The sequence below is a fragment of the Parasteatoda tepidariorum genome, chromosome 4 (assembly GCF_043381705.1).
Source record: "Parasteatoda tepidariorum isolate YZ-2023 chromosome 4, CAS_Ptep_4.0, whole genome shotgun sequence".
Lineage (NCBI taxonomy): Eukaryota > Metazoa > Arthropoda > Arachnida > Araneae > Theridiidae > Parasteatoda > Parasteatoda tepidariorum.
In genome coordinates, this window is record NC_092207.1 from 36,621,605 (window position 1) to 36,643,065 (window position 21,461).

At 31.6% G+C, this 21,461-nt stretch overlaps 2 protein-coding genes across 3 annotated transcripts in view; one reads left to right on the top strand and one right to left on the bottom strand.

Annotated features, from left to right (window-relative positions):
• Nucleotides 1-16,569, bottom strand: part of LOC107453254 (uncharacterized) — a 28,718-nt gene extending 12,149 nt beyond the window's left edge. Inside the window, exons 1-2 of the mRNA XM_071180310.1 lie at nucleotides 16,409-16,569; nucleotides 1,093-1,236 (exon numbers count right to left, since the gene is read on the bottom strand). Coding sequence (XP_071036411.1) covers nucleotides 1,093-1,236; nucleotides 16,409-16,445 — 181 coding nt within the window. The 5' untranslated portion in view covers nucleotides 16,446-16,569. The remainder of the gene's footprint in view (nucleotides 1-1,092; nucleotides 1,237-16,408) is intronic.
• LOC107453256 (uncharacterized) overlaps nucleotides 5,231-21,461 on the top strand; it is a 31,345-nt gene continuing 15,114 nt past the window's right edge. The window contains exon 1 of one of the 2 annotated variants that reach the window (XM_016070014.3): nucleotides 5,231-5,368. Coding sequence is in view for 1 of the 2 variants with exons in the window: in XM_043045963.2 (XP_042901897.1) it covers nucleotides 17,982-17,997 (16 nt within the window). In the remaining variant the exon portion in view is untranslated. Of the gene's footprint in view, nucleotides 5,369-17,853; nucleotides 17,998-21,461 lie in introns of those variants that run through there. The other variant, XM_043045963.2, reaches the window with a different exon arrangement.

Here is a 21,461-nt window from a genome sequence, read left to right on the forward strand (position 1 = left end):
TAAAAAAACATCAGTGTAGGGTTAAAATATCGAATAAATGTAATTATATCCACGAATAAATTCATATCAAATCGAATGTAATAAATATTTCGGACATTCACCAAAGCATATCTGTGATTGTCGACATACACCGGTGAGGGTCCGAATGTACAAGAATGTAATGAAATATTCGATCTTTCACCGACGTATTTGGTGTCTGTCGACATTCACCGGCGAAAGTCAACAACCACCGATTTCGGTCCTTCGCCGTGACTTATATATATATACAATAATGTATATGTATTAAGTGTGGTGATTATGGAACACTATTGGTAAGATCATAAGTATTCGGTGATTTTGAAAGATTTAGTACCTAAACTGGAAAGATACGTTATATGCTAACAATTTCAAGATAACGACAGAAAATAATTTTTAGTTCAACAATCATCATTTATTAAATACTTTTATTAAAAACGTTAGTTACATCTGGAGAAAAATGACAAGATCACTTTTTTCAAATCAAACCATTTTTTGTAACTTTTTGTTAAATCAATTTTTGTGCTCTGATAAATACTCCGGATCAAATTATTTTTTACCATAATTTGATTTGGAATTTTTTATAATGTAATACAACTATTTCATGCTATTGATAAGAGCATAGTAATTTGGTGCTTTTGTTAGTATTGGGACACAAACCGGAGATATATGTTGAATGTTAACGGTTAGGTTAACCACGATTAAAGGTTAATTTCAGGAGAACTTAATTTTAATTTTAACAATCATCATTTGTTAAATACTTTTGATGAAAATATAAGTTGCAAGTAATGACTGATTAAATAAATCTTTCCTACTAAAACCATTTTTTTAATAGTGGTGCAACCCTTTTGTTGGTAAGAGCATAGTTGTTTGCCACTTTTGGAAGTGTTGGAACTTAAACTGGAGAGATATATCAAAGTTTAACGGTGTGCCATAATAAATAAATAGCTTCAATTTTCAGAAGAATAGCATTAGGAAATACTAACTATAAGGCAGTAAAGAGTTGAGTTGAAAAAAAATAAAGATTTGAGTTGATAGCTCTAAAAAATATAGTAGTTAAATATTTTCATTACTTGCCATGTATTCCGCCCCAAAATACAGTCAGCCAGATAATATTTGGAGCGACCACGCACAGGGCAATTCCAATCGCTGCTATCAGTCCACCAACAAATGTCACATTTCGAGCCCCATATCGTTCACCTAATATACCCACAAAAGGACCTATTTAAAAATATAAAACATATTTTCATGAGAATTTCTGATAAATAACTCGATTTTCACTCGATATACCTCATGATCAAATACTGCGCTGTTGCTACGAAACAATCTCGGTTCTTAACAGATTTTGTGCATGACATACGTGAGAATATCTAATAACACAAAATACAAGGTAATAAACGCAAATGAGTGAGGAATTGAATTATTGATACTCTTTTGAACGTGTATGGTTACATGTAGTTTTCATCCTCGCATCGTGTTTGACACCAATCGCTGAAAGGGAGTGGCTGGGTAGGGTAAAAGGGTTAGTGTATGTGTGTGCATGGGTCAAATATTAATTTTACTTTACGCTGTATTATTTTAGATTAATTCTTATTCACTGACTTATATTCTGATTGTGAAAATCAAGATATGTCATAATTTGTTAATAAATTCTTAATAAACTTCGCAATTTCTTAATAAAATTAGTAGGTGCAACTTTCAAAATTTCACTTCATGAGTAGTACAATTTTCTTAGTTTGGAAAAAGGAAGATTGGCGAAATAAATATGTAAATAGATTTTTATTTCTTTGAACAGTTTTTTAAATAGTTTTTTTAGAGTATATTAATAAATAGTATTTTTCAGACTTCAAAATTTACTAATTAGGGGATTAATTATTAAAAAAAACTTGTCAAAATGCAGAAATAATATTTATTTTTATTTATTACTAAAACTCCATTCGTTCATAGTTAAGAAAAAAGGATTAAGTGATTATAAAACAAGATTAAAAATTTAGAATATGATATAAAATTGTTCAATATTTTTTTTTTTAACTAATATTTATTTTAACCGAACCTGAATTTTAACTGAAATAACTTCAATATTTTCATACTTCAAAGTATCTGTAAAATACACTTTACAAAAATTATAAAATAGTATTATTACTTAATTGAGATTTCAGTGTTTTAATTCTTTCTTANTTAGAATATGATATAAAATTGTTCGATATTTTTTTTTAACTAATATTTATTTTAACCGAGCCTGAATTTTAACTGAAATAACTTCAATATTTTCATACTTCAAAGTATCTGTAAAATACACTTTACAAAAATTATGATATAGTATTATTACTTAATTGAGATTTCAGTGTTTTAATTTTTTCTTATTTTCCTTGAGCAATTTTCATAATTATGCTTCATTTTAATTATTAAGTGAAAGTTTTATTTAAATATTGCAACAAAAAAAAGTAAATAGAAGTAAAATTTGCATTATTTCTTTCAAATTTAAGAAAAATTGCTAACAGTCAACCATCAACTTCGAGATAAACTTTGTAAATATAATTAAATATTAATTTTAACTATTTTATTTCAATCAATGCATTCCATTTATACATTTTTCAATGCAAATAACTTTAGATAATTTCAACCAAATAAGAATAAATTTTATAAGGCAATCCACTTAAGAGGCACTTGCATTTAAAAATCTTTCATTCATAGGTATTTCAATTTTAAACTTTTCATATGTTTAGTCCCACTTTAACTCCGAATCCTTGTTATTTTGAACCCAATCCAGAAGACAAGGGAACTCCTGAACCATGTGTTGGGAGAAATGTGTCTTTGTTGAGGACTTTTTGATGGAACTTACCCGCATTTGTGTTACATGGGGAGGAAAACCACGAAAACATATCACTGGAGACACTAACCCTTGATGCGTCTACCGCTTAGGATATTTATCCCATTGAGGATATTGCACAGTGGTTGATGCAAACCGGTTGCGGAATCCGTATCCACCAGCCATCCCTGGGATTTGAAACCTGCTCATCTAATTTGAAGGCGAACGGTCTTTTCCCGCGCCATCATGGCTCTTCCCACGTCAAAATTCATGCTGGTACCAGCAACAAAAATATGCTAGTTTTTGCTATGTATTGCTAGATCTGCTAGATTTTCATGCTAGTATATGCTTTTTTATGCTTGCCAGCATCAAATTTTCGATACCTAGCATACATCGTACTAGCATGATAAGCTATGTACAAGCATCTCATGCTGGCTCCCAAGCATGGTAAGATAGGCACCTTAGCAAGCTATTATATGCTTGCCGGCACCACATGCTAGATACCTAGCATACATCGTACTAGCATGATAAGCTATGTACAAGCATCTCATGCTTATTAGCTGTTTAAGCTGGCTCCCAAGTATGGTAGGGTAGGTACCTTAGCAAGCTATTTTATGCTTTTTTATGCTTGCCAGCATCACATGCCAGATACCTAGCATACATCGTACTAGCATGATAAGCTATGTACAAGCATCTCATGCTTATTAGCTGTTTAAGCTGGCTCCCAAGCATGGTAAGATAGGCACCTTAGCAAGCTATTATATGCTTGCCGGCATCACATGCTAGATACCTAGCATACATCGTACTAGCATGATAAGCTATGTACAAGCATCTCATGCTTATTAGCTGTTTAAGCTGGCTCCGAAGTATGGTAGGGTAGGTACCTTAGCAAGCTATCATATGCTTTTTTATGCTTGCCAGCATCACATGCTAGATACCTAGCATACATCGTACTAGCATGATAAGCTATGTACAAGCATAAGATTGAAATATTCAGTTTATTGAAGTTCAATTTAATTTCCATTATTTTGCAGTTCAGTTAAGTTTGCAACCATGTTAGTGAGAAAGTTTTTATTGCGGTTTCTAAGATGTTATGCAGACGACTTCTTTCTCCTATTTCTTTGTGAGAAAGTAGTAAAAGATTTTTTTAATTCTTTTTGGGGTAAATTTTGCCAGTTTTTTTTATTTTTTTTTAAAACTTTTTTTACAGACTATTGTATAAAAGTACATAAAGAGCATTTTTCTAATTTTAGGTTTAAGCATTAAAACAAGGTTTAAAAAGATTACTTTCCTAAAAACTTACTAAAACAAGTCACGCAATCATAACTATTATACGATACTAACTCAATTTGAAAAATATTTTCAATTTTAACTATGTTTCTATAACCCTTAGATCAAGAGGTATTCACTGCACAGTTTTTGACACCCCATATATGGAAAACTCAAAGTCTAATTTGATTAAAAGTTTAATATTTAACCACAATTTTTTAAAAATTTATTAGCTTAATTTAGCTATGTTTCGATATAAATAAAGATAATAGTTTTTAAAAATATTAAGATATATATATTCATATTTTAAAAATATTAATATAAAATATTAATTAATATTAGAAGAGGTAATCATGTAATCAAATAAATGTTTGAATAAAATTTACTAGAAAAATCGCTAACAGGAAGAGTAAAATAAGATTTAAAAAATAAAATTTTTTACTTATAAATGTAAAATGTAATTAAAATCTCCAAACAAGTAATAGTTTTAAAAAATAAATTATATTTTAAAATAAAGAATTTCTTTTAAGAAAAATTTAAATATAGAACATAATGTTTTTAAATAGAAATAACGTTTTTAAAAAACAATGAAATATTTTTAAAATAAAGAATGTTTTTTGAAAATAAATAATATTCAACAAAATAAGAATTTTTTTATAAACAATAATAAAAATTTGATCTTCTTTAAATAAAAAAGCAATATTTAAAAAAATAATAATAACAATTCCCTTCAACCAACAATACAAATAAATAATGGTTTTAAAAAATAAATTTAAAATTTTGAATGTTCATTCGTCATGCTCTTCCTCATATTTATGAGGAATATATGAGGAAGACCATACTTCCTCATATACACCACTTAGTCAACTCCACGCGGAAAGTTTCGCACGCAACCAATGTCTGATTGTTATCCATGGGTTTGTAACTCACTGAATTGGATTCCTGCTTCATTCGTGTTATTTATTAATTCAAATATTTATTAATTCAAATATTTATTGATCCATATCGTGATATTTATTAGAGCTACTGAGTATTTACCAATTTAGAGGTCAATTAGGTTCGACACGCACGTCATGACGTCGCTTACAGGTCTGATCTGATATTAAATCTGATATAAATCACACGGTTAGGCATAATCAATTCACCTGTATCTCGTGTTGCAAGTACCCATTTGTGTTTAGTTAAATCGAAACTCTACAGGTAATATTTTTAGTATACGGAACACACAGGATTTGGCGAAAGAGATTAGTTTGCATAAGAAAGTATTTCTTCATTGTGAGTATTAATACACCTTAACTTCTTAAAAGATAGCTTTCTTTTGTTTGTAAAGAACACAAATGTATGCAGTTAATTTGAAATTATGTATATCTGAAATAATAATGCAGTTAATTTGAAATTATGTACATCTGAAATAATAATGCATCATTTTGATGTCGGCAATTATTTTCGAAATCATGCCAATGCCTTGTACTGCTAGGGATTTTACCCTCATATAGGTGTTATTATTAAAATTCTATGTTATTTATTAAGACATTTAGGGGATTTACTTACAGACTATGTCAACCTTCATCTATCAAAAGGGACCTCAAGATAGAATTAAGTTAACATGTCTTATATACTAGTAAATTGGTATTTAATATTTTTAATGGTAGTTACGTCACATTACTCCCCTTTCAGAATTTTATCTGTGATAGAATTCGATGAAAAAAAATACCAGTAGTTAATTTATACTGTTTATTTCTTTTTTATATCATTTTTGCTCATTATATTTTTTCTTCATTTTCATTTATTTGTATCATTCCGCCCATTATTTTCTTCAATTTCATTCTTTGACTTTTATTTACTTCACCGGAATTTTTTTTTATAAGTGCTATATTTTTAGCAAATCAATTGTTTAATGTGAACCATCCATCGGTTTCGTGGAGTTCATAGCACGTCCGCGGGTCACCATTGAGGGGATTTATTTTTAAACCATGTCAACCTTCATCAATCAAAAGGTACCCCATGATAGAACCAAGTTATAATGTTTCATTTTCTAGTGAATTGGCATTTAATATTTATAGAGGTGGTTAAGCCACAACATTACAATTAAAAATGCAATTCGATAACTAAAGCTCAGAACATCGCTGTACAGAGATAAAGTAAAACGCACCGGCCAGGCTCCTGACAGAACTTCTGACAGAGAAAGGAAGAGTTGCTTCTTTTCTTCCAACATCATAATATATCAACATGTGTACGTACAATATCCCTACAATCCGTGTCATTCCAGAGAGAATTAGATTGATAAAGAAAGACGAAATCGCGATTGTCCAAGCATAACCTTTATCAGGCTCTTCAAGGTACGCCATCGTTACTTTAAAGTGGAAAACATGTTTCGTCCCCAAGATACTTCGACGATTTTGAAATAATAAAGTCATGCCAACAACGATATTTTGTTCAGAATCTTCTCATAGAGAATAAGTGTTGATTCAATTTCCTGCAAAAGATATCATGCTTTTTGCGACCAAATGAATACGAAGCCAGTTAAAATGTATCTAAATTATAAGTTATTTCTACCGTAATTGGTTACGTTCAACTCCAGAAGAAGTGAAGTGATTATGTCTATAACCATGTGATTTAAATCAGATTAAATTGGATACCTAGAAGTGACGTTACGCGTGCGTATCGAACCTGATTGGCTTCTGAATCAACAAATGCCATGATTCAAGTACGATGACGTTACTTACAGGCATCCAGTTAAGAGTTTCTCACGTTAATTGGTTACCTGATTTTATTTCAAAGTGCGAAAGGTTATTATACAAACCTACACAATTTTACACAAGAAATAGGTACACTTTGCAGGGAAAAATTAGTTATTCTCTTAAAAGTGCAGAAAAATAACTAATTGTAATCGAATTCGCTTTTATTTTCATTATTTTTTGTTACAGATGTTTATTTATAAACTTATTTGAAAATAATCGTCCAGATATATATATTTATATAGCATGGTATCCAAATCGAACAGTATTTCAGAAGCTCCGTTCGAACAATTGTTTATTGTGATTTTGTAAGTCTGAATTATCATTTTAAGCCTCAAGGCACCCAAATAGCAAACTAAGTTTTTTTTCACTCAACAAAAACCTTTTCATGTAAACCTAAAAAGGGTTTTTACACGGTTTGCGTGTACACCTTCTAACCTTAAAACGAGGTCCGCGACAATCTGCTCTATTCTACAATGATTACCCTAATCCAAAATCTTGGAAAACAACCTTCTACATAACAACCTTAAAACGAGGTTGTCTTAGGGTTTTCAAGGGAAGAAAAACCTTGAATAAAGCTAGTTCTAAGATGAAAATCATCTTAAATCTGCATAATTATAAGGTTTCCGTTTGCAGAGTTTCGTATGCTCAGCTAAAATCTACCTTGTCATGAGATTTTCATTGACAATGCAATTTAATATCATTGCTGTTTGATGCCCATTTCCTCAGACTGAATCCTGCGCTTGATAACATTTGCATCAATTGTGTTTGTAATTCATGAGCTTTACTGAGTGTCTCAGCTACAGACATTAAATCGTCTACATAAAAGTCTTTCATGACTGCATTGGAGGCCAAAGGAAAATTATCTGCTTCTTCCGTTGCTAGTTGCTGAAGACACTTTGTAGCAAGATAAGGCGCAGAAGCTGTGTCATAGACGATTCCAGTGAGTCGATAATCTTGAATAGGCTCAAAAGGTGAGTTACGCCATGCGATTCTTTGAAAGTCAGAGTTCTTCAAAATAACCTGTCTGTACATTTTCTCAATGTCTGCTGTTAGAGCAATTTTATGTGTTCTAAATCTTATGAGCAATATTGTTAAGTCATCTTGCAACTGCGGTCCTACCATCAATTTGTCATTAAGTGAAACACCAGTTGAAGATTTTGCAGAACCATCGAAATCAACACGGAATTTATCCCCGATTTTGTTTGGAACTGGATGATGAGGGAGATAAAAACTAGATGTGGCTGGAATATCAATGTCCGTTTCTGGTATTAATTCCATGTGACCGAGATCTAAATAATATTGCATGAATTTATGATACTGCATTGAAAGTGACTGATTTTCGATAAACCTACGTTCAATTTGTAACAAACGATGAATAGCAAAATTTCGAGATGAACCAAGTTCTTCAGATGACTCACGAAAAGGAAAATTGACAGCAAATCTGCCAGTAGAGTCTCGAGAAAATGTTTCTTTAAAATGATTTTCGCATGCAATTTCTTCCTCTGAATAGGACTTTGCTTCTGTAATTTCTTCTAGCTTCCAGAATTTATCTAACTGATATTCAGCTTCACTGCAACTAGCATGATTTGTTATGATTGTACGTGCTTTGATAGGTGACTTGCTTTCTGTTCTTCCAAGAATAACCCATCCGAAAATGGATTCTAGAGCAGTTAATGAAAGTTCTGGAATAGTTAAACGTCCGTTGAGCATTATTTCGCCAAAAACTTCTGCACCCAGTAAAATATCTATAGGTTCTGGTTGGAGGCAATATGCATCTGCTAATTTTAATTGTTTAAAATAATTCAAAACAGACGCATTGACCTCTGTTTGAGGAAGATCACAAGTTATTTTGGGTATATTTAAAGCTTCTATCGTGATGTTAGCATTTTTGTAAATTAATGATGTGGTGTGTAGTTGAACTGAACCTGTAACCTTACCTACCCTTTGTGAACTTAGGCCATCAACACTGATTCTCTCACTATTTCGTTTTAACTTTAATAAATTAACACAACTCTCCTTAATGAATGTGCCTTGACTGCCTGAATCTATAAGGAGTCTGCATTTATGTAGTGAGCCATCACCGCCCTGAACATTAACAACAGCGGTGGGTAATAAAACGCATTGAGTGACTGGAATAGTTGTGTTGTTGCTACTAATAGTAGAAATTATTTCGTTTTCCACCTGTGCTCTTAATTTTGTTTCATTTGAATTATTAGAACATAATAATGTATTATGCGGCTGAGCGCAGTTCTCACAAGTTCCCATACGGCATTTCGTAACTGAATGAGTTTTATTCGATTTGAGACAATTCGCACAAAGCTTATTTTCGTTTACTATGTCCCATTTTTCTTTCATCGGAAGTTCAATAAAACTATTCAAGGCCGGATTAACCTATAGGCACACAAGGCACGTGCCTAGGGCCTACGAAATTCAGGGGTCTACGAAAAACTTGGGAGAAAAAAATCAAAAAAAAAATCAAACGTANTGCACCTGTTTTTTCTGTTCGATACCAATTGATTTGATTTCTATGCTGGTTCGTTTGATAACAAATGAATAAAATGGATAATGGATCATTATTATTGGTGCTACGAGCACGCTATTGCTATAAGATCAACAACCAAATTTTAACTGTTTGGGGTTACAAGAAACGGTGGCGAAGATGCTAAGACAAAGATGCCAAATTGGAGCTATATTTCTAAGATATTGAACATCCACCCTCCGTTGAATTATATTTAATAAACTATACAGATTAGCATAACAATGATACAAAAACAAATTCCAACATAAAATTTACAAAGATTGAATAATGCTGTAGGTACACATAATGAGAAAAGTAACATGCATCCTCTTTAATTGTCCAACGGCAAAATACACAATTTACTAATGCTACGTTTAACGATTCCATTGCTTGTTTTAATCTCCGCTACTCTAACCTTTCCATCCGTTCCAGGAAATAGCTTTAAAATTCGTCCCAAGCTCCACTGATTTACAGGAAAATTATCCTCCCTTTTTAAAACCATCGTATTTAAATTTATGTTGGTTTTCTCTACTTTCCATTTTGTTCTTTGTTGCAAATTGTTCAGGTAGTCCCGAGACCACTTAATCCAAATGTATTGAACAATTTTTGCCAACCTTTGCCATCGAGAAAGTCGGGTTTCCGATTTATACAACAAACTAGGTTCAGCTATAGACCTTCCAACCAAAAATTGCCCTGGTGTTAGAACCTCCAGGTCATTAATATCATCTGACAAAGGTGTTAATGGCCGAGAATTTAGGATTCCTTCGACTTGTGTTGTTATTGTAAGGAATTCCTCAAATGATAATTTTAGATTTCCTGTAGCTCGGTTTAAGTAAAAATTAAAGGGTTTGACCCCTGCCTCCCAGAGGCCCCCGAAATTTGGTGCTCTGGGAGGAATAAAATTCCAAACTATCTCTTCGAATGCCAAATAGGATGCCAGTTTTTTGTCAGAAAATCTAGTTAAATTCTGCAATCGCTGCAATTCCCCTACTAGCCCCAACAAAATTTTTTCCATTATCAGATGATATAGTAGCTCATTTGCCACGCCTAGCAACAAAACGCTTTAAGGTAGCAAGAAAAGCATCAGTTGTTAAATCTGAAACCACTTCTAAGTGAATTGCCTTCGAGGCTAAGCACACAAATATTGGTACATAAATCCGTTGGAAATTCCCTTTTCTCTGGTGTTTATATTTAATTTGGAAAGGGCCGTAATAATCAACATCAGAGTGCAAAAAAGGATAATTAGGGTTTACTCTTTCTCTAGGCAAGGTTCCCATAAGTTGATTTGAAACAAAGGGTTTATGTTTAAAACAAACTATGCATTTATGAACAATTTTCCTAGCTATCGATCGACCACGAAGTGGCCAAAACTTTCTCTAGTGCAATATAATAACGTTTGAGGTCCTAAATGGAGATTTTTGATATGCAAATGAGTCATTAACAATTTAGTGTAAGGATGGTCTGCAGGAAGTTATACTGGATGCTTTTGAGAACAATTCAGAGCAGCACTATGCAAACGACCACCCACTCTGAGAATTTGATGACCATCAAGAAAAGGATTTAAAGAGTTAAGTTTACTCTTACCTGAAAAAGCCCTGCCCTTGGAAATAGCCTCTATTTCTTCCTTAAAAGCGGATGCTTGTACATTTCTAACTAAAAAGGACTCCGTCTCATTTAATTCATTAGAGGATAACTTACCAAATCTTTTGTTACCTGGATTTCTACAGTTGAATATGAATCTGCAAACATAACTTAAACCATTCAAAATTTTAGTACAATTATTGCTACGATTTAAAATATTGTCAATTAAGTCAAGTTTATAAGAAATTAGAAGTATTTTGGCAGGGGGTTTGAGTTCCTATAAAATTTCACTGTCTGAGGAGATTTTTTCAAAATATATTGGAATAATATTCAGTTCTTCTTTCAAAAAATCTGGTCCAAACCACCACAGTTCATGGGAGGCAATTTCCGAAGCATTCAGATCACGAGAGAAGACATCCGCAGGATTTTTATCAGATGCAACGTGATTCCAATGACAGTTCTTACTTAGTTCTTGCATTACTTTAACTCGATTACTGATAAAAGTATTGAGTTGATCAGGTGACCGTTGAAGTCATGCCAATACAATTGTAGAATCGATCCACAACATATTTTGTTGAATAGGCAAGGTTAGAGACTTAAGAACCTTGTTCAAAAGCTGTACCAATAAAACACTGGCACACAATTCTAAGTTAGGGATCGTGATAGGTTTTACTGGTGAAACACGGGACTTGCTGCACGAAAGTCTCGTATATGATGTATCGCCCGAAATTGATTGCAAGTGCAGAACTGCTCCATACGCAACGGCTGATGCATCGGAGAAGCCGTGAATCACGATTCCACTCTTCTCCCCCACGTGACGAGGAATTTGCATGTTTTCATGGTAGGTACGGTGGAAACAAAACACTGCCAATCTTTAGCCATTGAATCTGGAAGCGTCCCATTCCAAGCCGAGTATCCAGAGTTTCTAGAGAAACAATTTAGCCTTGGTTAGAATTGGACCAAGAAATCCAAGGGGTCAAACAAGCGTGAGATGGTGGATAACATCTTTCGTTTGGTGTATGAGTTATGTATATTTACATCAACTTTGAAGGTAAAATAATCTAAATTTGGCTTCCAAATAACCCCAAGGGATTTAATGGTATTTGGTGGCTCACAAAAGAAATCATAGGCTTGGTCTTCTAATGGTATGGAATTAAGAAATTTTGGAGTATTAGTGCACCACTTGAGTAAGCTCATACCCGCTTTTTAAACATGTCAACAGGTAAACAATTCTTGAAAATCTGAACTTCCTGACAAAATATCATCCATATACGTGTCTCTAATTATTACAGCAGCGACTAACGGAAAACTATCACCCTCATCTAATCATCACCTAATTGTTTAATAAGTTCTGGTTGCTAAGTAGGGTGCACAAGAAGTTCCGTATGTAACAGTGTTAAGTTTGAAAGTTTGCACTGGGTCATTCACGCTGTTCTTCCATAATATCAACTGTAAGTTACGATAATCAGGGTGAATCACAATTTGCCTAAACATTTTAGAAATGTCAGTCGTGAACACATATGCATGTTGCCTGAATCGCAAAAGTATTGAGAATAAATCTTGTTGTATAGTATCGCCCTTGTACAAAATATCATTTAAAGAAAGACCCTATGTCGTTTTGGAGGAAGCGTTAAATACCACCCTCAACTTAGTGGTTTTACTATCTGGGCGAAGTACACCATGATAAGGTAAAAAATACGAAGCAGTTTTATCAAGAGGTTCTACAACTAATTGCATATGCTCCAAGTCAGCATATTCCATTAAGAATGATTTATAAAGTGTTTGCAACTCCTCATTTTTCGAGAGTTTTTTCCATAACTGATTTAAACGCATTTCGGCAACGGCTTCAGAATCACCGAGCGAAGAGGGATCCTCCTTCAAAGGCAACTGTACTATGTAACGCCCTTCATGATTTCGATAATGAGTATTTTTGTATTGAGTTTCGCAGAAGTCATATTCGACACTGTGTTCAACAGAGGGCTCACCAACAGTTTCTATATTCCAAAATGCTTGTAGCTGTTTATCAAAGATTTCCGAATTTATATCTGAAATAAACGTTAATCCACAATATGCTCTATTTGTACTATTGTTGGAGCTCCCCACGACAATGGAACCAAATACAGTTTCTTGAAACAACCAATTACTACATGCCGATCGAAACTGATTTGGCTTTAAAATTTCAAAAAAAAGCTCGTAACCTACAATTAATTCGACTTCTTTTTGTGTGTTAAACTCTGGATCAGCCAAATTAATATCCGATGGAATCTTTATATTAGATACTTCAACCGGATTAATTATCGTTAAATTTGTGATTGAAGGAACAATTAAAAGTTCTAAAGATGTTGAAAAACTTCCACTATTGTTATTAATTTACAGTGGTTACCTTTTGTTTGATGTTTACCGAAATGTCGCTCAATCCAGAAACAGAAGCATTTATTTTTTATCTTTTCAACATTAAATTATTAGCTTACCTTTGTTTACAGAAAGAAAGATGAGAAGAGGAATCCAAAATCGCTCTGCATGGATAATAGTCTCCTAATTAATTTCTAATATAAACAACTGCAGTAGGCAAGATAATATTTTGCTTCTTTTTTGATATTAAATAATTTGAAAAGGGTTAGAATGTTCTTGTGGGAATAAATCATTCATTTGCGAGACAGATGTGTGATCGGCTCTTGGCATCGTAGAAACTGAGGAGGTAGGAGGCGGGGAAGAAATCTCATAAATATGCAGTAAAGTATTATGGCGTTTCTTGCAAACGAAGCAGGAATTTTCTGATTTACAGTCTTTTACTTTGTTATCTCATTAAATCTATCCGAAACCTTCATATTTTAAAAGGTATTGCACTTATAAATCATGTGTGGTAATTTACAAATTACACAAGAGTTGGGATTATTATTCGAATTCAGGAAACATTTACTCTTATTTACTGTTAGCTTATGTTTATAAATTGAAGAAGAAGCTGGTCGATTAATACTATAAGGAATTTGGCTTTTTTTTCAATTCTGGTATTTTATTTGATGCGATAGTTTGTTCGTATTGTTTTCTAGTTTCTCGATCTACCTTTTTCAAAATGATGTTAAGCAAAAGTACGTCAGATAAATTATTACGATCAAAATTTAGGAGCTTTAAAGCTCTGATATTTTTCTTTAAAATAATACCATGTTTCTAATATCTCCTGCTGATTCATTTGCAAGTTTTTCAATTTCCAAAATTTGATTTATATAAGTGTCAGTTAGGAGACGTTTATTCTCAAATCTATTTTCTAATGCCTTTAAAAGTGACTCAAAAGAATCGTCAACAGTTTTGAGACGTTTAGCGTCGCCCAGCAATGACGCTTTCAAATAATGCAGTTTTTGAGAGTCGTTGAAATCATTGTTTTTAGTTATAATGTTATCAAATTGTGATTTAAAATTGGGCCACTCATCATATTTACCGTAAAATACCGGTAGTGGTATCTCAGGTAGTTTAATTTCTAGTTTTGTTTCCGAATCAGCCTGAGATATTTCATTTTCACTATTAATTATTGAAGGTTTAATTATCAAAGAGTTAAGAATATCTTTTATTCTTACCTCCAAAGCTTCTAGTCTGTCTACTGTTCCTTCTAAATCAGTTTCTATTTCAGTTATCTCTGGGTCACTTATATCTTTTAGACCATAATATTGATCCTTCAATTCATCAACCTTTTGATACAATTGTGCAACACGCTTAAGCTTCACTTCTAATTCCGTTGGATTGTGCCCCTTCGTTTGATCAATGTAAGTTTCTAATTTCGTTATGGTGCCTTTGACGGCACGCTTCGATCTATTTAGTTTCTCTTTTTCCATCTCCGGCTATTAAGGATCACTAATGTTCGAAACCAATTGATTTGATTTCTATGCTGATTCGTTTGATAACAAATGAATAAAATGGATAACGGACTGTAGTTAAGATTTTTATTATCATTGGTGCTACGAGCACGCTATTGCTATAAGATCAACAACCAAATTTTAACTGTTTGGGGTTTCAAGAAACGGTGGCGAGGATGCTAAGATAAAGATGCCAAATTGGTGCTATATTTCTGAGATACTATTGAACATTTTCTTTTTGGCGTAGAGCCAAAGATGGTAGACCATTGGCCTTATTCAAAACAAAAGTTCTGAATTCTGCGAACGAAGGGATATTTTTTTGTTTGATCTAACGTCCAAACGCGAAGTGTTTCTGGATCTTTCCTTTTAAAAGAAAAATAATGATAAGTGTCCCAATGCTCTACATGTTGTTTAAGGACTTTTGTGAAGTAGTATCAATTAATTTTCGTAATCCTGACACGGATTCATATTTTAAACTAGGTTGAGAAATTAACCTGTTTAATGTTGCGTTAATGATTTCTATTTCGTTTTCATAACGTTCTTTAAGTGCATTCCATGCTCTTTTGTAATTTTCATTAGTAATTTGAATCGATTGTGATAAAGTAGCTGATTCCCCTTTAACAGAGAATTTAAGATACTGTAATTTTTGACAATTACTTAAAGAACTGTTATTTCCTACGCTCAGGGGTGGATCCAGAAATTTTTCCTGGGGGAGGGGGGGCGTCATAGACTCAGATTCACCGCCACAACTTATTTTTTTTATAAAAAAAAATGTTTTTAAAAATTTTTTTTGAAAGAAAAAAAAAATGGGGTTTTTAATGCTAGTTTTCCCATTTATTTTTTTTCATAATGAACAATACATAAATAATTGAAGTATTCAAAATCTTTAAATAATAAATGTAATGCGTTTTTTAGAAACTTTGGCAAATATGTCAATGAATGACGCTTGGAGCGCTTCAACATTGTTAATGTTTACAATGAAACTATGACGAATTTCGTTTTAATCTTTTGGATTATGATTCTTGAAACAGTGAAGAACATAATTAGATGGGGGAAAAATCGACTTTTCCGACCTATCTAGGTGTATATGCCCCCTTAAATAATTTTCAAAATGTTTTATTTCTTTTGCAAACTATTAAAAAAATTATTATTTTTATTTTATTTTTAAATTTTTTTGGGGGGGGGGATCATGACCCCTATGATCCCCCCCGCTGGATTTGCCACTGCCTACGCTTGCTAAGAATAAATCGCGAAATAAAATCCAATCAAGATAATTAGAAGTAAATATTGGTAGTTCTACACGGGGAAGTTTTAAACTGTTTACATCAGCATTGGATGTATTTTGAGACGCAATATTATTTACATTGACGTGATCTTTATTATGTTTTTTTTTTAAATTCATTCTTTAAAGTAATTTTTAAAGTATCTACTTTTGAAAGCAATTCATGCATTTCTTCTTCATATTTATCGAATTCTGTATCAGAACAAGAAAATAGAATTTCATATTTTAAATTATTTACATCAATACTTAATGAATCAGTATCGTTTTGATAAAAATCAATATTGGAAACAGAAATCTCCTGACTTTGCAAGCTATTTACTTGAGTAATTAATCTGGTTAGCTTACCTTTAATGATTTTCTTACGTTGTAGAAGGGAATTCATGTTTGACTGTGATCTCCCGCTAAAAGAGGAGTGCTTCTGATTTGAATTGGGATTTGCTTTTGGGTTTTTTGAATGTTATTCCGTTGATTTAGAAGTTTCGTTGGCTGCGTCACTGTCATTCATCTTAAAANTGTGAATTTTCCTTAATTTATGATAACCAGTGTATATGCTGGGACTAGGACGGACCGATTTGATGATGAGACCAGACAAGGAACAGCACGCGTTTCTAAACATAACTTTATTTCTCTTTGTTTACACACACACTGAACAGCAAAATTAATAGAAAAATTAGAACATGAATAATAGCGCCCTCTAGTGATGAGGCAAACTGAATTTAAGGCTGAACAATGCTATTTGGATAAGGCCGTCCGAAGCATAAATTTAAGTTTTAAATTCTTAAGTTAATATTAATTGATAATCTTAAAAAAACAACAACAAATAACAATGCGTAAATTAAATACTTAATAAGGCAAATGAAATGCAATTAAACGGTGTACCTACTTTTTGTGTCAAGGGAAAGGAAATATCTTAAACTTGTGTGAAATTAAAAAACACAGAATAGAAACTTCAATTTTAACTTTAAACAAGCTAGTAAACTCCAAGAGTGTAAATTATCACCAACAGTAATTTGGTGCAAAGTTGCGTATGACGCAAGCAGCAGTTTTTAAGACAGTATTTTGAGAGGGAGGCGAATCAGGTTTACAATAATTTTCAAAAGTTAAATTTAGTGAGGTTATTTTTTTATTTTTCTTTTATTTTTATTATTATTTTTTAATTGAATGAGAATGTTGAAGTTTGAAGGTTACGCATTACCTCAAAGTTTCAGTACAATAAAGCTAATAGAAGTTCTAGTTTTTAAAAGAGCTTCGTTTGAAATTTTATTTATTGCTTTTCCATTTTAATTTTATGTATTTTAGACATATTTTGTTAGATAATGCAAATTAGACGTTAAAAGAAAGAGAACAGATTTAAAATACTATCTTCCGATTTTTTGAAGTAAAATTTAATTAAACAGACTTTTAGCCTCTAGAAAAACTTGTTTTTTTTTATTAGTTCCTTTTTTTTTAATTTTAAATTTTTATTTTCAACAGTGTTTTGTCGATAATGTATAGAAAAAATTCTTGACACGAAATAACTGCTGCGAAATTTCATAAATGGTTGAACTGCTAACTCATAAATTTCTTTGAAAAGATCTTTGAATCTCTCACACCATGATTAGTTGGCCGCTTGCGTCATTTTTTGTCACTGCTGGTAATCGGGGCAGACCATCAGTTATATACAAATCAACTAGTCACCGTTTAGAATTAGGTGTCGATTACAATTGCTATTCATTCTAAATAATGATTAAGGTTTCCGACTACCTTAAAAGCGAGGATTTTCACAAAAAATCACTTTTTTATTTTATTGCTTAATAATAATGCCCAATTTTTCTATTTTTCAAAACTGTTTTGTTTTTGAATGCACGTCAAGCAGAACTTTAGTTATAGCTATTTTAGTAGCAGATGACAGCTGTCTAACTTACCGGAAATTACAAAAATGAAACCGGTAGTAGGTAATAGTTTCGGTTCCATTTCTATTTGTGTGTTTATTTTTCTTAGATATTTAATTTTTAAAAGCTCTTAAACTCTCGGCTAATAATCTGAATTATATTTTAATTAGATTTTACGTTTCGTGGTTACTGTTTGTGGGTAACATGAAAAGTTAGCATATTTTCTGATAATTTGTTTACATTTGAAGAGTACTTTCTATATCTTGATTTTGATTTGTTTTGAGGAAATTTATTGATTTTTTTCAAATTTTTTTTTTATTTATTTTGATAAATTTATTTAGATGGGTAAAGTACGTACTTCTCGATCTAAGAAACGTAAATATTACGGTAATCAACATGCCAACAAAAGCGATGATTTGAGTAAAGTTGATTATACCATTTATTCAAAATTGTGTAAAGCAGATGAATCTATTACTTCAAGCTCTTCAAAATTATCGATTTCTATGGATGTCAATAAAGAACCGATGCCTTTGGATAAAAACAATCTGTGTGGCAATCGAATAATTGATATTGAGATCCTGATGATATTAGCTTCATTATGTTGTCCGGTTTGCTATGATAACAAATTGCATTTAGAAGAAAATTCTAGATTTGAGCTATTATAAATATTATAAAAAATATTTTTTACTTCTAATTATTAATAAAAACTATATTTAGACATATATATTAAAGTGTGAAAATACAGTAAGATGGTTGTTTAATAAAAAATTGTTCCAGTGTTAAATGCTTTATAAGTAGTAGACTTTTGATGTTATTCACTAAATACTTTAAAATATCGCTAAATAATACGTTAAAATATCGCTACGTTAAATAAAACTAAGAAAATGTGTGAAGGAATGTGCCCCCTATAAAATATAATAACTTCCTACTGACAAACATTCATAGTTTTTAGAAAAAATGTAATTATAAACTTTAATTGTGTTTTTCTCAAAATGACAATTTTGCTGTTTTTTGTCTACGGAAAACAAGATAACTCAACTAATTATAATAAATTTGTCTTCAAACTTTCAGAGATTGTTTCTTGTATTGGTGGTTATGTAACAGACCTCCAGAATTCAGATAACTGTATTATTTTTTGTTTTATGAGATATTTTGCAGTAGATAATGTGAAGAAAATGTGAAAAAAAATGGAAAAATATGCTTAACACTCCATAAATTTTTTTTATTTCATGATATCATTTAAGTTGATGTTCATAACACTTCAGAGGGTTATACAAAACGGCTCTAAAAGTTTGATAGCTGTATGCACAATAGTTTTTTGTGTAGAGTGTTTTCCGTTAATGAGTTATTTTCATTAAAATTATCAAAAAAATACTCTTTAAACAAAAAATTTCCTGTATATTTAAATTTTCTCTATTAAATAAGTTTATTTGAATTAATATACAATATAAATTGCAATAATGTTGTGGAAAATATTTATTTTTCAAAAATTTTGTCCCGAAGGTAGTCGGATACCTGAATAAATTACTAATAATCGTAAACGGTTAAAAGCATTAATTACATCAAAAAAATGTTAATACAATTTAATTAGTATAACAGTAATCGAAAAAATTGCAATTAAAATTATTGGAATTATATGCAGTGCGCGAAAAAAAAAATAAAGAAATAAAGGGACCACCCTGAATAACTTTTGATCTAATGATCAGATTTTCACGTTCTAGGATTCAATCGTAATGTTTAGAGAGGGTAACCTCAAATATGCTAATTGCTTAGTGCAGACGATATTTTAAGTCACGAAATCAGACACAAAAACGTACTTTCTCTGAATAAACATACTTTTTTTTTCAACAGATTTGTATTTCTGACCCCTAAAATGTAGAGGAAATATAAAAGATCTCCATATATGGCGAAATATGCAAGATATAAAATTAACATTAAGGCATCCAAACTTTGGATCGCTCTCATGATCAAATTATAGGGACCATATTCCCCAGAATGTGGTTACCCTCTTTATTTTGGGGGTTCAAAATCTGAATCCGTTGGAAAAAAAAGTATGTTTATTCAGAGAAAGCACATTTTGGTGTTTGATTTCATAACTTAAAATACCGTGTGCACTAATTAATTCGCATATTTGAGATCACCCCTTCGAACCGTAAAAATTAAGTTATAAAACGCGAAAATCCGATCATTAGATCAAAATTTATTCAGGGTGGTCTGTTTTTTATTTTTCACACTATACATCAAGTTCTGTGAACAAAATGTTTTTAAATTCACTCCAAAGATATAACGAAAAAAAGTATGGGTCTAGGTTTTGAATCCACCCAGCTTTAGAGCGGATACCAGCTTGTCAGGGAAATAAAGGCGGTAGGTGCGCAATGTTGAATTTATTTTCACCATCACTCCGCGTTAGTCATAAATCGTAGAGTCTTAATATCGATGACCCTCTAGCTCACAATAGACTGTTGGGCGAATTTTTTCTGTATATAAATATTTTAAATAAAATTCTCCTCGTGCGGATATTTTCTTGCTATACCATAATTAGATCTGCAATAAGGTAAAGTGAATGAGAGAAAACCATATATTTTAAAGGAATTGCAACGCATCTGCGACCCCTGAAGCCAAATTCGAGAAAAAAAATGAAATTTATGAAAAAATATTGAAGAGTCAATTTTTAACTCCAAATTCAAATTTTGAATAAATTTTATTCATTTTTAATGAGATTGTTCGAATGAAAAGTTTTTAAAAAAGAGCTATTACTTGTATTTGTGTCCAAATTTTCTTAAAAAGGCAAAAATTAAAAGCTGCTTAAGTGTTTCTCGTCATTATAGGAAGACGGTTAAGCCGTTGACTAGATATTATTCAGGTTCAACAGAAAGGTTTTCCCAACTTTTTAAAGCTGGACCGTGTCTAGGAGAAAACTTTAGAAGAAAGTTTTTGCATTTTACTTTCGCAGACCTTAGAAAACAATCCAAAAACATGGTCTTATGCTCGTTTATATGCTTTCCCTTAAATGAGGTCCCTTGCAAAATATTTTCTTATTATTTATTAATATTTTCACTGAAAAGGTTAATATTTGCCTTATTTCGTTTCCTTGGAAAAAAAGTTTTCGCTTTATATTTCTGCTAACCTAATCATGACAACAAACAAAAATGCAAAAAATAATGTTTACCATTTGCTTGTTTTTTAACCTAATAACAATATCTTTTTAAAAAAGCTTTAAAAATCCTTTAGTTTTCATCATATATGGCAACGTTACTTTTAAAAAGTAACGAGTGAAAGTACAAGTATTTTTTAAAAAAAGTAGCGAGTAAAAAGTTCTTATTTTAAAAAGTAACGAGTAAAAAGTTCTTATTTTAAAAAGTAACGAGTAAAAAGTACAAGTAAAAGTACAAGTACTGAACAAAAAAAGTAACGATTTAAAAGTACATTTCTAGGAAATCGAAAATTCAAAGTAACCTAAAATTTTATTGTATAATATTCTTATGTTCTTTAATGTTTTTGCAAAATTGTTGTTATTTATTTAATTA